General features: G+C 42.4%; 1 protein-coding gene across 3 annotated transcripts in view; it reads right to left on the reverse strand.

The window, feature by feature from the left end:
* fam189a2 (family with sequence similarity 189 member A2) overlaps positions 1–17,382 on the reverse strand; it is a 123,907-nt gene that overhangs the window by 42,366 nt on the left and 64,159 nt on the right. For all 3 annotated transcript variants that reach the window (XM_060839727.1, XM_060839709.1, XM_060839718.1), the window contains exon 3: positions 15,326–15,436. In XM_060839727.1, coding sequence (XP_060695710.1) covers positions 15,326–15,436 — 111 coding nt within the window. The remainder of the gene's footprint in view (positions 1–15,325; positions 15,437–17,382) is intronic.

The raw sequence follows: 17,382 nt of genomic DNA on the forward strand, positions 1-17,382 counted from the left end.
CAATTCACCCTAACCTCACATCTTTGGATTGGAGGAGGAAACCAGAGCACCCAGAGGAAACCCACGCAGACAGTCACCCGAGGCTGGAATTGAACCCAGGTGCCTGGTGCCGTGAGGCAGCAGTGCTAACCACTGAGCCACCGTGTTAATACAATAGCCTTTTTGAAAAAGCTGGTGCAAACACAATAAGTCAAATGGACCTTTCTATTTGTTGTACAATTCTCTTAATTACTTTCTGGTAAATCAAACTGTTCTCGCTGACTAGAGAAACCTGCAGCAATTAACCTACAACTGCTAAATGGTATAGTGGAGGTCACTAAAGATCAATCACATAAGGTCCGCTGACAGCGAGTATCTGCCACAAGAACAGCTACAAATTCACGGTGGGCACAGAAATGGCGGGTTGCAGCAGTGTCTGCTATGGAGTTCCCGTCAAGTGCTAGCAGTGTGAAGCACTCTTACTTTCGGATAGTCTAACTGGTGCATCTTTGATTCTTGTCCTGAAAACATTGTTGCATCTTTTACTTAAATAATCCAAACCACTACACCCCATTCTCATTGCCCTGGGGACACAGCAATCTTCAAACCTCAAAGCGGATCACAAAATGGTGGAAAGTCTGGGAAGCACTGCTCAAGAGACTCAGCACCATCCAGGACAAAACGGCCTGGCACCACATCAATCATCACTCCCCTCCATCACAATCACACTCTGGTAACAGTTTGCATCATCCACAGGATGCACTATAGCATCTCAGCAAGGCTCCCCAACAGTATCCTCTAACAGCTACCTCGAACATCTAGAAGGACAAGAGCTACAGATACATGGGAACACCACCATCTCCAAAGGTTTCTTCCAAGTCACTCACCATCCTGACATGAACCTGCATCACCATTCCTTTATTGTCGCTGAATCAAAATTTTGGAACTCCTTCCCTAATAGCATGGAGGGTATTCCTACAACACATGGACTGCAGCGGTTCAAGAAGGCACCACCTTCTGCAAGGAAATTGAGAAAGGACACTAAATGCTAGCTCAGCAAGTGATGCCCACTCCCTGTGGCTGAACATATAAAAAAAGAACTTGCTCTCCCAACTGTAATGAACAATCCTTTGTCAAGTGAGCTAAGGCAGACTCTACCCAGGACCGTCTAATAGCATGAATTGGGAATCAGTGTCAGGATTAGAACATTGAACAGTACAGCACAGTACAGGCCCTTCGGCTCCTGGTGTTGTGCTGACCTTTTACCCTACTCTAAGATCAAACTATCATCCATGCGCCTATCCAAGAATCGTTTAAATGTTCCTAATATATCTGACTCTACTACCACTGCTCTCTGCATAAAGAACCTATCGCTGATATCTCTCCCACAACCTTCCTCTAATCACCTTAAAATTATGCCCCCTTGTGGCAGCCATTTCTACCCTGGGAAAAGTCTCTAGTTATCCACTCGATCTATGCCTCTCAATGTCTTATACACTTTTATCAGGTCACCTCTCATTCTTCTTTGATCCAATGAGAAAAGCCTTAGCTCCCTCAACCTTTCTTCATAAAACATGCTCTCCACTCCAGGCAGCACCCTGGTAAATCTCCTCTGTACCCTCTCTAAAGCTTCCACATTCTTCCTGACTGGTCTGTAATTCTGAGGATTATCCTATTCCCTTTCTTGAACAAGGGAATAACATTAGTCACCCTCCAAACGGACTGTGAGGACACAAAGATCATTGCCAAAGGTGCAGCAATTTCTTCCCTCGCTTCCTGTAATAACCTAGGGTATATCCCATCTGGCCCAGGGGACTTATCTAACTTAATGTTTTTCAAAATTTCCAGCACATCCTCCTCCTTAACATCAACCTGTTATAGCATATCAGCCTGCTTCACACTGTCCTCACAAATGACAAGGTCCATCTCACCAGTGAATACTGAATCAAAGTGTTCATTAAGGAAACCCCTTACCTCTTCCGACTCCAGGCACAAGCTCTTTCCACTATCGCTAATCTGCCCTGCCCTCACTCTGGCCATCCTACCTGCCAAGGCTTTTTCTAGTTCTCCTAACTCCATTCTTCAGTTCCTTCCTGGTTACCTTATAACATTCTAGAGCCCTGTATGATCCTGCTGAAAATGTGTTGCTGGAAAAGCACAGCAGGTCAGGCAGCATCCAAGGAACAGGAAATTCTACATTTCAGGCATAAGCCCTTCATCAGGTCTTATGCCCAAAACGTCGGATTTCCTGTTCCTTGGATGCTGCCTGACCTGCTGCGCTTTTCCAGCAACACATTTTCAGCCCTGTGATCCTTACGACCTCAACCTGAAGTGAGCTCCCTGCTTCGTCTTGACTAGATGTTCCACATCTCTTGTCATCTAAGATTCTCTCACACTACCTTCCCTTCCTTGCCACAGTCACTTGTGGTTGTTGGTTCAAACTCCACTCCAGAGACTACCCTTTGAAATCCTCGGCTAATTCTTACTGGCATGCAGGGCTGAAGGAATGTCACACTTTCAGAGGTGCTTTTTTTTTTGGATGTGATATCAACTGGAAGGTTTGCCTGGCCTCTCACTTGGGCGGGACAGATCCCATGGTGCTATTTTCAAGGAGGACAGAGGAGACCTCCCTGGTATCTCTGCCTGCATTTACCCTTCAACCAACAGCATTAGAAAAAGTAATAACTTACTCGGCTGTCACATTGTTATTTGTGGGAGTCTGCTATGTGCAAGTTGCATGCCTGATTTCCCTCCAATAGTGACAGGACAACAGCTTCATCAGCTGCCAATTATGTTGGGATGGCCTGAGGCTAAAAACAGAGCATATGATAATGCAAGTGCAAAGATAATTCTTTCTTTCTTTCAATTTAACACAGCAGGAACAAAAGAACTGATCTGAACATTAGCCATTTCACACAGGCACTGCGGGTTATGTCCAAAGAATGCAGGGTTGAAAGTACCCACTTGCCATATTGTTGGGATATGTATGCTGCAGACCTACTCACATGCAGCCAGAAGATGTTTAGCCATTAAGTTTAACTGAGATGAGGGAAAGCTGACCTAAATACACACATGCCGTGTGTGAACCATGGACCACAGATGCAGTATGGGGAAGGATTGAGGACAGAATGATTCTTCAAGTTACCTGTCTTTGGCCCAAGCAGGTGCACAGCACAAACACAAAGTTTCCCAGCATTGTGTAACTCCAATTTAATTAAAAACAGATGCACGTTTAAAAACTGTAACAGTGCCTGCTGCTCCTTCAATGATCCAGTATCGAGATGATTGAAGGATATGACCATCGCATTCCTTCAAGCATTAAGACAACTCCCAACTTAAATTGTTAAGTTTAAATCCAAGATAGATAAATTTTTGTAATGCAGAAGTAATGCCAGAGGCAGGCAAATGGAATTAGGCCACAGATCACCCATAATCTCACTGAAGGGCAGAACAGGCTCAGGGGCTGAATGGCCTACTCCTGTTCCAATGTCCATCAATATATTCCCCATTGAGACACACATCTTACTGGAACAGTAATAAAATGTCAGCGAAGAGAGCTGTTATTAATGCTAATAATAAGCATAACTGCACTTTAGAAGAGTCAGCAAAATAAGGACAGGCTGAATGATCCTTTACAATGACATTTTGAGATATAACGTGGTTTGCGAATATCTAGAACTTGCTGCTTGATTTACTCCAATTTAGGGCCGGACATGGTTAGCATCGCTGCTTCACGGGACCTGGGTTTGATTCAATTCCAGCCTCGGGCGACTGTGTGTGTGGAGCTTGCACACTCTCCCTGTGTCTGCATGGGTTTCCCCAGTTCCTCCCACAGTCCAAAGACGTACAGGTTAGGTGAATTAACCATCCTAAGTTGCCCACAGTGCTCAAGGATGTGTAGGTTAGGTGCATTAGTCAGGGGTAAATGTAGAGTAATAGGGAATGGGTCTGGGTGGGATGCTTTTCTGGCAGTGGTTGGGGGGGTGGGTGGGGGGGAGGGTCGGTGTGGACTTGTTGGGCTGAAGGGCCTGTTTCCACATTAGGAATTCTAGGAATCTTCCAAATGGACATACTGTGAGCTGATCGAAGTATAGTATAGAACTTCAAAATGTCATAGACAACATGGTGGAATGGGTGGAAAAATGGCAGATGAAATTTGAGAGAGAGAGAAGCGTGAAGTGGTTCATTTTCATAGGGAGAGTACAGAGACACCATGCAAAATAAATTAGTTAGATGAGCACAGTAACCCAGTTGTATATGCACATAAATCATTAAAAGCAGCCGGACAAGTGGAGAGAGTAGTTAATAAAGCATACAACTTTATTTGCAAGATGTTACTAATAGAAGCATACAATAAGAACAAGAAGTTATGTTAAACCTGTATCAAACACCATTTTGCCTTTAGCTGGAGTATTACATGATGTTCTGGCCACCAACTTTAGGAGAGATGTGAAACCATTACAGAGGATGCAGAAAAGATTCATGAAATTGGTCCCAAGCAGAACTTCTGCTACACACGAAGATTGGAGAACAATGACTTTTCTCATTGGAGACGATTAAGAAGAGGTTTATCTAGATGTACAAACTCATGGAGAGTTTGGACAGAGACTGATGGAAGGAATGAGAACTAAAGAACACAAATGCAAGGTGACTGGAAAAAGGAATAGCCACACAAGGAAGAACAGATTTATGCAGTGAGTGGTTAGGATCTGGCATTTACTGCCTGAGGATGTGCTGATGGTGGGTTCAATCGAGGGCTTGAATCGCTTTCTGAAAAGGAAAATTTTACAAGAAAGGCAAGACAGTGTGATACTCGGCCAGTTGCTCTTGCAGAGAGCCAGCACAAAGACAACTGGTCTCATGGCCTCCTTATTCAATGGTTATTGTTAAGTAATGTCTATTCCCTAGCTCAGAAAGTGATTATCCCTGCAAAAAGTGAATGATTCTTCATGAATGTATAAAAAATAAACTCCTAATATCTTACATGTTACTTTTTCTGTTTTTGTTGCTGTTTCAATCTTTCCATCCCTCTTTTCCCTTCTTTCTGTGCCCAATTTGATTCAAATGTGTTCCTTTTCCTTCACTATCATTCCTCTCTTTGTTTTTCAGTCATTTACAGAAGTCTCAGACATCCTGTGGTCCTCACTGCACCATGAACTATACCTCAAGATATTTGAGAGTAAATACGCATTTTCTTAATGGGGCTTATCACAAGATGGCCCACTGTCACAATGTGTGGGCAATTTGAAATGCGTGTGTGTGTGTGCGCGCGTGTGTGCAGATATCTTGATCTGTGTATGTGCACACATAATGTCCATCATTTTTCACAGTGTATTCTATTTCTCATTCGCAAGTATATTTTTTTCCATTTTATATCTACTCAGCATACCTTATGTGAAATTACACCATTTAACATAATGTCAATGTAAAATTATGCACACGCATTATTTATTACCTATGCGTTGGCGAAATGAATGCATCAGAGAGAAGCATCTCTGATTTTCTTCTGGAGAAGATTTTGTCTTTAATGACAATACAGAACATTATACAGCTCAGAAAAATCCAATTATATTGCTTTCATCAATTTTGATAAAGGTTTTGACACGTACGTCTCCCATGAAGGATTATTCATTATACTGTTGGATGCTTTCTGACCTTCTTACTGTTGTCTCTTACAATTCTGCATCCCAAGATCATCGTTTAAGTCAAGTCCCAGTTCCTGAAGGGTTTAAATTACTCTTTGCACTGATTAAATAGATTTTGACCAAGATCCCAGAAGAATCAGAAAACATTTTTTGCAAATATTTTGTCAACTACAATCACAGAATGACAGAGGGCAGAAGTACGGCCCTTCATGTCTGCATCGGATCCCTGAAAGAGTTACCCAATGCTTTCTTTATTCTTTCAGTGTTTGTAGGCATCACTGACAAGACCTGTATTTTTTAGCCCATCCCTAATTGCCCTTGAACTGAATGGCTTTGCTAGGTCCATTTCAGCAGGCAGTTAAGACTCAGCCATATTACCATGCATCTGAAGTCACATGTAACCAGACCAGGTAAGGATGGCAGATTTTCTTCCCCAAAGGACACTGATGAACCAGATGGGGTTTTATGACAATATCCGTCACAGTCATCATTAATGAGATGAGTTTAAAATTGCAGATTTACTCGTTCAATTGAAATTCCTACAACTGTTGTGGTGAATTTGAACCTGTGTTCAATAACATTAATACCACGCTACTGTCTCTTTTCCCCCATTTCTTTTTGCTTTCCCACGAAAACAGTACTTGGTTTAGAGTGGGTGTTGTGTAGATGTATTAGAATGATACCTGGGCTCCAAGTGTTATATTCCAAGGAGTGTTACACAGTATTTGGATGTGTCATATTCACTGGAATTTAGAAAGTTGAGTGATAATTTGATCAAGGTTTGTGCGAAATTTGCAGAATGTATAATAGAGAAAAGCTATTTCTACTGGCTGGGGATCGTAGCACTAATTCTAAAATGTAGTGCCAGACCTTTCAGTTGCATGGAAAATTATGGAGAAGGATCAGTGCTGGGTCCTCTACTTTTTGTCATTTACATAAATGATTTTGATGCGAGCATAAGAGGTACAGTTAGTAAGTTTGCCGATGTCACCAAAATTGGAGATGTAGTGGACAGCAAAGATGGTTACTTCAGATTACAACAGGATTTTGACCAGATGGGCCAATGGGCTGAGAAGTAGCAGATGGAGTTTAATTCAGCTGGTCAGGTGAATTGACCATGCTAAATTGCCAGTAGTGTTAGGTAAGGGGTATGGGTGGGTTGCGCTTCAGCGGGTCGGTGTGGACTTGTTGGGCTGAAGGGCCTTTTTCCACACTGTTAGTAATCTAATCTAAACAGATAAATGCGAGGTGCTGCATTTTGCAAAAGCAAATCTTAGCAGGACTTATAAACTTAATGATGGTCCTAGGGAGTGTTGCTGAACAAAGAGACCTTGGAGTGCAGGTTCATAGCTCCTTGAAAGTGGAGTCGCAGGTCGATAGGATAGTGAAGAAGGCATTTGGTATGCTTTCCTTTATTGGTCAGAGTATTGAGTACAGGAGTTGGGAGGTCATGTTGCGGCTGTACGGGACATTGGTTAAGCCACTGTTGGAATATTGCGTGCAATTCTGGTCTCCTTCCTATCGGAAAGATGTTGTGAAGCTTGAAAGGGTTCAGAAAAGATTTACAATGATGTTGCCATGGTTGGAGGATTTGAGCTGTAGGAGAGACTGAACAGGCTGGGGCTGTTTTCGCTGGAGCGTTGGAGGCTGAGGGGTGACCTTATAGAGGTTTACAAAATTATGAAGGGCATGGATAGGATAAATAGACAAAGTCTTTTCCCTGGGGTGGGGGAGTCCAGAACTAGAGGGCATAGGTTTAGGGTGAGAGGGGAAGGATATGAGAGACCTAAGGGGCAACTTTTTCACACAGAGGGTGGTACGTGTATGGAATGAGCTGCCAGAGGATATGGTGGAGGCTGGTACAATTGCAACATTTAAGAGGCATTTGGATGGGTATATGAACAGGAAGGGTTTGGAGGGATATGGGCCGGGTGCTGGCAGGTGGGACTAGATTGGGTTGGGATATCTGTTCGGCATGGATGGGTTGGACCAAAAGATCTGTTTCCATGCTGTACATCCCTATGACTCTAATGTTAAAAGGGTGAAGAGAGCTCAGAACTTCTTAAGATTTCCCGAACAAATAATAGGACAGGCAGTGTGGAAAGCGTCAGGAATCTAACTTCAGGCACAACTCCAAAGAAGGAGCAGTCACTGCAAGACAGAGTGTATTGTACTTAGGTGCATGCAGCAAATGAAACAAGGTTAATGAAATTAACAGGTACAATGTTGAGAGCATCGCAGAGATGTGGCTACAAGGGGATCCAGGCTGGAAACCAAACATCCCAGGAATACTGAAAGTGCAGGTAGATGGACAGGGGTGGGTAAGGCTGCCTTGTCAGTAAGAAATGAAATTAAAGCAGCAGCAAGAAGTGATATAGACTTGGAAGGTGTAGAAACTATGTGGATAGAGTCGAGGAACTGCAAAGCAAAAATGAACCTAACGGGAGGTGTGTACAGGCCTCCTAGCAGTGGTCAGGATGTAGGGAAGAAAATAAATTAAGAAATAGAAAAAGCATTTAAGAAAGGTGCTATTAACAATAATTGGGGGGTCTTCAATATCTAGTTGGACTGGGAAAATCAGTTTGATAGTTCGGATCCCAAGGAAAGGCATTCGTGGAGTGTCTATGAGATGTCTGCACTTTTTTTGGGAGCAGCTTGTGGTACAGCCCGCTAGGAAATAGGCAACTCTGGATTTGGTGATGTGTAATGAGGCATATGTGATTAGGGAAGTGAAGGGGAAGGAACCCCTAGAGGGAAGTGACCATAATATGATAGAATTTATCCTGAAGTTTGAATAATATGTAACGGTATTAAAATTGAGTAAACTCTCTCATATAAGTGTGGAGCTGGCCAGAGTAGATTGGAAGGGAGGCCTAGCATGGAAAATGGTGGAATAGCAATGGCAGAAATTTCAGGGAATAATTCTGTGAGCACAGCAGAAATTCATCCCAAGAAAGAAGAAACATACTAAGGGGAGAATAAGGTAACCATGGCTGTCAAAGAGGTCAAGACAATATGAAAGCAAAAGAACAGATTAAAACATGGTGAAGATTAACAGGAAGCCAGAGAATAGAGAAGTCTTTAGAAGCAAGCAAAGGATAACTGCAAGACCAGTAACAGAGGGGAATAAATATGAGGGTAAGCTAGCTAGTATTATTGAAGAAAATTGCAAGAATGTTTTTAGATATATAAACATAAGAGAGGCATGAATGGACATTGGACCACTGTAAAATGAGGCTGGAGAAGTAGTAATGGGAAACAAAGAAACGGTGGAGGAACTGAACCAGTATTTTGGCATCAGTCTTCAGAGGGGAAGACACCAGCAGCATACTAGATCTTCAAGAGTGTCAGGTGAATGCATTGGTCATCACTAAGGAGAAGGTACTGGGGAAAGAAACTGACACCCGGAAGCGGCAAGGACAGACCACTATAAATGCCGGAAGAAACATCAAAGAAGCACTTCGCAGGAGGCTCCAGAGCACTGGTGATGTCTCCTAGCCAGGGGACGAAACGTTTGCAACAAAAACTTCCAGCTCGGCGAACAGAACCACTACAAGTTAGCCTGACCTTGGTCACTGGTAAGAATTTCAAGTCCATTGGGAATGGATGAGATTGCAGAGTACAAGGAAGTGTATGATAAAATAGGGCTGAGTTAGCATGGCTTTCTCAAGGGGAAGTCAAGCCTGACAAATCTGTTGGAATTCTTTGAGGAGGTAGCAAGCAACTTAGACAAAGAAGAGCCAGAAGACATGATCTATTCGGATTTCCAGAAGGTCTTTGACAAGGTGCCACATAGGAAGCTCTTAACTAAGATGGTGTTAGGACATGGTATTGGCATGGGTCGAGGATTGGCTGATTGGCAGAAGGCAGAGAGTGGGCATAAAGGGGTCTCTTTCAGGATGGCAGCCAATAATTAGTGGAGTTCAACAGAAGTCAATATTGGGTCTGACAACTACAGTCATTTCTTTTGTAGCGCAATAGTCATCATTCTTGTGCGACTCTGGAAGAATTATGCAATACGAACAGCACTTAAAGTGTTGGCGATGCAATCGTGCTATAGCCAACATGTGTTAAAAGTTCACACATTAAAAACAGTCCCCTATTCGTCAATCTCATTACAGCAAATTTGCATCGACGAAACATGCATTATAGCAGAACAACCTGTATTAACATTAACATGAATAATCTTGGTGAAGGAACTGAGGGCACTGTTGTTAAATTTTCAGAAGACAGAAAGATAGATGGAGGGGCAGGTAGTCCCACTTGAGGAAGTGGGGAGGCTGCAGAAAGACTTGGTCAGGCTAGGACAGTAGGCAAAGAAATGGCAGATGGAATATAATGTGGGAAAGTGTGAGGGTATGCACTTTGGTAGGAAGAATAGAGCCAAGTCTACTTTCTAAATGGAGAAAAGGCTTCAGAAATCTGAAGGACAAAGGAACTTAGGAGTTCTAGCTCAGGATTCTCTTAAGGTTAACATGCAGGTTCAGATGGCAGTTGGGAAAGCAAATGCAATGTTAGCTTTCATTTCAAGAGAGCTGGAATACAAGAACAGGAAGGTATTTCTGAGGCTGTAAAAGGCTTTGGTCAGACCTCATTTGGAACACTGTGAATGCTTTAGGGCCCTATATATTAGGAAGGATGTGGTGGTGTTGGAAGGAGTTTTGAGGAGGTTTACAAGAATGATTCCAGGGATAAAGGGTTCATCTTATGAGGAGCAGTTGAGGACTATGGGTCTGTACTTGATGGAGTCTAGAAGGATATGGGTGAATCCCATTGAAATTTCCAGAATACTGAGAGGCCTGGATAGAATGGAAATGGAGAAGATGTTTCCACTAGTAGGAGAGACTAAGACCTGTGGGCACAGCCTCAGAGTGAAGGAACGACCCTTGAGAACCGATATGAGGAAGAATCTCTTCAGCCAGAGGCTGGTTATTGTTTGGAACTCATTGCTGTGGAAGGCTGTAGAGGCCAAGTCAGAGAGTATATTTAAGACAGAGATAGATTGGTTCTTCATGAGTAAAGGGATCAAGGGTTATGGGGAGAAGGTAGGAGAATGGGGTTGAGGGACATATCAGCCACGATCAAATGGCAGAGCAGTCTCAACGGGCCAAATGGCCTAATTCTGCTCCTATGTATTATGGTCTTTTAGGAATGAAATTCAGAAACTTGTCACACATAAATGGTGATAGAAGTTTTGGAACTCTCCTTGACAAATGGCAACTGATTCAGAATTAATTGTTAACTTTAAATTGGAGGTCAATAGATTTTCGTTCACAAAAACTTAACAAGCTTCGATATGTATAAAAGTACATCGGATGATCTCACAGAATGACATACAATTATAAAAGGTGTGGAAGGCTTTCACCTGTGCCACAATCTCTTAATTCTGCAAAGTATTTCTTAAGTTCCACTTCTGTAGCTTCATAGATTCTTACTGGATCTTAAAAGTGGCAAAGTGATATGAACAACAACCTTAGTTAAGACTAGATTACTAGACTACTTATGGAAACAGGCCCTTCGGCCCAACAAGTTCACACCAACCTGCCGAAACGCAACTCACCCAGACCTATTACCCTACATTTACCCCTTCACCTAACACTATGGGCAATTGAGAATGGCCAATTCACCTAACCTGCACATTTTTGGATTGTGGGAGGAAACCGGAGCACCCGGAGGAAACCCACGCAGACACAGGGCGAATGTGCAAACTCCACACAGAGTGTCGCTTGAGGCAGCAGTGCTATCCACTGTGCCACTGTGCCGCCCATTATTAAAATCAAAACAAATTGACAAATGACCACTAACCTATAAGGGAATTGATACTTTGTATGGAATCCCCGTGTAAGGACCTTTAAAAACAACTCTACACTGATTATATTAAGCTGAATGTCTGACTAACTATTTTTCATTTCCTGATAACTACAGGAGACTCATTTCATACTTCTCCTCAAACTCAGAATTTATTCATTGGTACAGGCAAGATGTCTGTAAAGGAGTTACTGGGGCTGATAAATTAAATACTAAGTTGAATGTTAAATAATCCACGGTCCTTATTTCAAAGAAAAATAAGGAAAAGAGTTTGTCCAAGAGTCCTGCACAATATCTATTAGTTTAAGGAAGAGTGACTGAGCTCTCCCTAATTTCCTAAACAATATTTATCCCTAAATCAATATTTAGGGATGGTGTGGTCAGTGGGATCTTGCTGTGTTTCTCTCCATCCTGTCATTGGCTGTGATGTAAAGAGATACTGTAAGTTGCCACAGGAATGTTTTTTAAGTTTAAATTTCAAATACTGCACTTTGTTCAAAAATCCTTTGTCTGCAATGCAGAACCTAGCTTTTAAACTGAGGTGAATTTAGTGAGGTTGAGAAGATTTATATTCTGTGCTCAGATCTATCAGCAACGGTGTGGGACGGACACACACACACACACACACACACACACAGCTGTGAGCACACTCTGAGATTTGGGATAACAGTTGTTCACCAGAGGTGACCGGGAGGTCAAATATCTAGAGTTTGATGGCTCTGACTGAGGAGCAGATGGTATTAATGCCTGCATTCCTAGGTTTCATTGTGATTACAGTGAGGACAGAGTGCAGTGAAGCACAATGCTTGTAGGATGCTCTACATTTCATTGTGACTTTTACTGTTCCCTATGCAGGAGGAAGGAATGAGCATTTACTTGTGAAAGACTCCAACTGAAGTCCCAAAGGTGAAAAGACCAGGTGGTACATTTCCCTCAAAGGTCAACTGGGACCATTCATGAAGCAGCAATGCCATTGTCCGATCTATTTTAACAAAAGCAAAATACTGCGATGCTGAAGATCTGAAATTTTAGAAGTGCTGAAGAAATTGATCAAGTTTGGCAGCATCGCAGGAGAGGGAACTAGAGTGAATGTTTTCTCCAGATGTCGACAGACCTGCTGAGTTTCTCCAGCACTGACTAATTTCCCTACAGCATTCAATTCGTGACAAAACAAACGTCAACCAGAAAACAATGCCCCCATTGTGATTCCAAATCCTTTGGCTTACAAAGGTTCCCAATCTGATAGTACTTCCACTTTAAAATTCACTTCTTGTCTGCAAGCTCGTCAATGGACTTGCTCTTTATATCTCATCCCATCGCACTTCCCTTTAATATCTTTGTGCTCCCCTAATTCTGGTCTCTTTCTCATCCCGGATTTTAATCACTCTGCCACTGGTTGAAGTCGCTTCACCGACTGACTCCATAAACTCTGGAATATCCCACAAATGTCCTCACTCTCTGTTACTCCCTAAAACCAACCTCCTGAAGAAATTTTTAGTCACTTTTTGTTTCACTCATTCACAGGATGAGGCTGAGTCAGCATTCACTGCCCATCACTAATTGGCTAGAGGGCAGTTAAGCATCAACCTCTTTGTTGTGGGTCTGGAGTCACATGTAGGCCAGACCAGGTAAGGAAGAAAGTTTCCCTCCCAATTGGACATAAGTGAATCAATAATTAGATTCTTAATTCCAGATTTTTTTACTGAATTCAAATTCTACTATCTGCCATGGTGGGATTCGAACCCAGGTACCCACAACATGACCTGCAGCTCTAGATTACAACTAAGCCAACACCTCCCCTATATGGCGTAATATTACATTTTGTGGCTAAGGTGTCAAGTGTTATTTGATGCTGCAGCTGTGAAATATATAGAAATGCTCTAAGATGTCAAAGGAAATACAATAAATGCAAGTTGTTGTAATGTCAAGTAAAACCTTGTGAGGTATAGCAGGGTTCAAATCCTGTTCTCTTCCTCCCCAGGGACAGGCGTTCAAAAACACTTGATATATTTTTAGTTTTTGCAGGAGTCATGAAGCCTCTCACATTGAGCTTATGCATCTAAAAGTACATGGTTAGAGGCAGTGCTCGCTCTAGTTTGGTACTCTTACTAAAAGAATGGATGAGTCATTAACAAGCACTCTCAAGATCACACTCTGTTCAAAAGGAAAAGTAATTCTGTGACGGTATGCTCCTGGTGAGAAGTCAAGGATTGCTTGACGGTGACACCAGCAAAGAATTAAAGAGGGCTGATTTTAGTATAAAATGTAATCTTTGGACCAGGCATCAAACCTCTGTTTTAATCTTGAAATAGATAAATGAAAGGCCAGTTCTGCCCTCACAAACAAAAGGTTCCATTGCACTACTTCAAAGGAGAGCAAGGCAGTTCTCCATGAATACTTGGGCTAAGCCACATCACAAATAAACAGATTATTTGATCTTTTGTACAATGCTGTTTGTGGGATCTTGCTGTGTGTAAAGTCACTACACTTCAAAATGTCCTCCTTTGGTGGTGAAACATCTTGGGACATTGTGAGATTATGAAAGTGTATTGTAATATGCAAAGCTTGTCACATTCTTTAAAGGTAGGAGTTACAAATAGAAAACTGGAGATAGATTAATCACCTCCTTCACAGAAAGCCAGTGTTAACTACAGTAGGACTTCCCAAGATGAAACATGCCACCCACTCTCAATTAGAATCAATGGATGACATGACACAAGTAGAAAGGTGTGAGCAAAATGGCTTAATACCCTGCTAAAGAAAATCATTCAATCCCTCTCCTTTTGTTCAGCACTCATGTGGATTGATCCTTGTGTTCTTTGAAAGTTTAAGGGAAGATATAATAGAATCATAAATCCTGACAGTGTGAAAGCAGACCATTCAGCCCATTGAGTCCACACTGATCCCCTGAAGAGCATCCCACTCAGACCCACTCCCCCACCATTATCCCCACAACCCTGCATTTCCCATGGCCAAATCATCTAACCTACATATCCCTGGATACTATGGGCCATTTAACATGGTCATTCCACATTTTCGAACTGTGGGAGGAAACTGGAGCACCCAGAGGAAACTCACACACACACGGGAAGAATGTGCAAACTCCATACAGCCACCTAAGGGGAGAAAGTGAGGACTGCAGACGCTGGGGATCCGAGCTTAAACATGTGTTGCTGGAAAAGCGCAGCAGGTCAGGCAGCATCAAAGGAGAAGGAGAATCGACGTTTCAGGCATAAGCCCTCCCTGGCACAGTAAGGCAGCAATGCTAACCATTGAGCCACTGTGCCACCATCCCACCTTTAGATGTATTTGTGTTGTAATAGATGTATTTGAAATCATGTTGAATTTTGGTAGTGTAAACATGGAACTGTGTCGACTTCCAGGAGCATTGGTAAACAAAGAACAGAGTTAAGATAACTGATACAAAAACGGGGAATTATTTTTCATGCAATGAGTTGTGAAATCTGGAATGCAGTGCCTGAGAGGGCAGTGGAAGTAATTTTCAAACAGAACATATGGAGCTATGGGAAACAAGCTGGGGAGTGGGACAGATTGAATAACTCTTTCAAAGTTAAACATGTGAGAGATAAAAGAATGGAAGGATGTGCTGAAATGTTTATGTAGGACGGAGGAGGCTACTGTGTAACATAATCAGCAGCCCAGGCAAGATGGACTGAATGATCTCCTGTGCAATGTAATTCTATGCTTGTTCTATGATTGGTGAAGGAACCACACAATTGCTAACTACGAATGCAACTTCTAGTTCTTCAAAGGTAAACTTTAACAATTCACATAATTCCAAATAGCTGATTCTGTTAGCAAAGTCTGTCATCATCAACATCAACCGCCACTCTATTGCTAATCGATAAGAATATCAACTCTGTCACACTCACCAGCTCACAGTCCACGATGCCAGACACAAACTGAGCGCTCTGGCATGAAAGAACGAATCCAGCCAAGTTCAGCAGGACACAGACAACCGACAGTAGGATGAACAGGTTTACCTAGAACAAGAGAAGACATCAATGAACAAAGGGCTGCTCCATCATCATTCTCACACAAAACAACATAGAAGTTCACATACTCCAGTAAAGGGGACAGCTGTCTGCAAGAGAGCAGCAGGATGGGTCCTCTCTACATTTCAACAGTGGAGACTGATAAACATCTTTACAAGCTCAGAAATGGTGGGAATATAGATCATGTTTCCAATTGTGGGGAAAAACCAGAACTAAGAATCATAAATTTAATGTTAACAGTTCACCAAAGCTCCTTTGACAACACCTTCCAAAGCCATGACCACTTCCATCGAGAAGAACCTTTAAGATACCCTCCAAGCAACTCACCATCCTGAACTGGAAATATAACACTGTTACTTCAGGGGCACTGGGTCAAGATCCTGGAAGACTCTCACTAACAATATTGTGGGATGTACTTACTGCAACAGATCAAGAAAGCAACTCACCAATACCCTCTGCAGGGGACCAAGGAATGGCAATAAATGCTAGCCCAGCCAGCGACGCCAGCCAAAAATGAATAATTATTAATTCCAATGAGAAATTCAGGAGACATTTCTCTGCCTAGTGAATGGTGAGAACTTGCTACACCAAGGCACAGTTGAGGCAAATAGCATAGAAACTTTTAAGGCAAATTAGTAATGGATAAACATGAGAGTTGGGACAGAGAGGAAAAGCCAGATGCTGACCATAGGCTCTAAGACTATAAAACATTGGAGCAGAAGTAGACCATCTGGCTCATCAAGTCTGCGCTGACATTCTGTGAGATCATGGCTGAGCTGATAATCCTCACCTCCACCTTCTTGTGTTTTCCACATAATCAATGAGAGAATTATGGGGTTAAAAATCTGCCTCAGCCTTGAACAGAGTTAAGGACATAATTTCCACACCTCTCTTTGATAGAGAATTCCACAGTTTCAGAAGCTTCAGCTTCAGAGAAGCTTTCTATTCCTGTCTTAAATGGACAACCCCGAACCCACAGACTATGTCCTCTGGTTCTGGACTCTTCCACAAGGGGAACCAACCTCCCCATTTCTACCCTGTCAAATCTCCCAAGAATCCTTAATGTTCCAATAAGATCATCTGTCATTATTCGAAACCCAACTCACTCAACCTCTCCACATAAGAGAGTCAGTCCATACCTGGTAGTGAACTTTCTCTGGACTGCCTCCAACACCAATATATCCATCCTGAGGTAAGGGGACCAAAACAATATTCTAGTTGTGATCTAATTAGTGCCTTATATAGTTTTAGCAAGACTTGTCTATTTTAGGAAACAGGAATGGGCCTGTTCTGCACTTCCAGCCTGTTCAGCTATCATTCATTAAGATCATGGCTCATCGGAAGCCAAACCCCAAATACCTGCCTTTGGCCCATATCCCTAATACCTTTGCTTAATGAATATGCACCTATCAGAATTAAGACTAACAGCTAATCCTGTATCAGCTGGTGTTTGTGGACGAGAGCTCCAAACATCTACCACCCTTCATGTTTAGAAGTGCTTCATATTTCCTGAACAATCTGGCCCAAATTGTTAGATTGAGGCCCATGGTTCTAGAAACCCCAACCAGTACAAATAGCTTATCCTTATCTACCCTGTCTTTTCTGCTAATACTGTCAATGCCATGGGTTCAATCTCCAAATGGGCAATGCTGCTGGTTTCCACACGACAAATTTTACACTCCATTCCCTTTGGAAAAAAGCCAACATCTCATTTGCCTTCCCGATTACCTGCTGAACTTGGATGCTAGCTTTTTGTGATTTATGCACTAGGAACACCAAATGTGTCTGAGCTCAGCTTTCTGAAGTCATTTCTCAATTAAATAACATATAGTTTCCTATAATCTTATTGATATAAGAAGAGGTTATTACATTAGCATAACGTGGGCAGCCCGGTGGCTCAGTGGTTAGCACTGCAGCCTCACAGCATCAGGTAA

Source organism: Hemiscyllium ocellatum, chromosome 2 (assembly GCF_020745735.1).
Source record: "Hemiscyllium ocellatum isolate sHemOce1 chromosome 2, sHemOce1.pat.X.cur, whole genome shotgun sequence".
NCBI lineage: Eukaryota > Metazoa > Chordata > Chondrichthyes > Orectolobiformes > Hemiscylliidae > Hemiscyllium > Hemiscyllium ocellatum.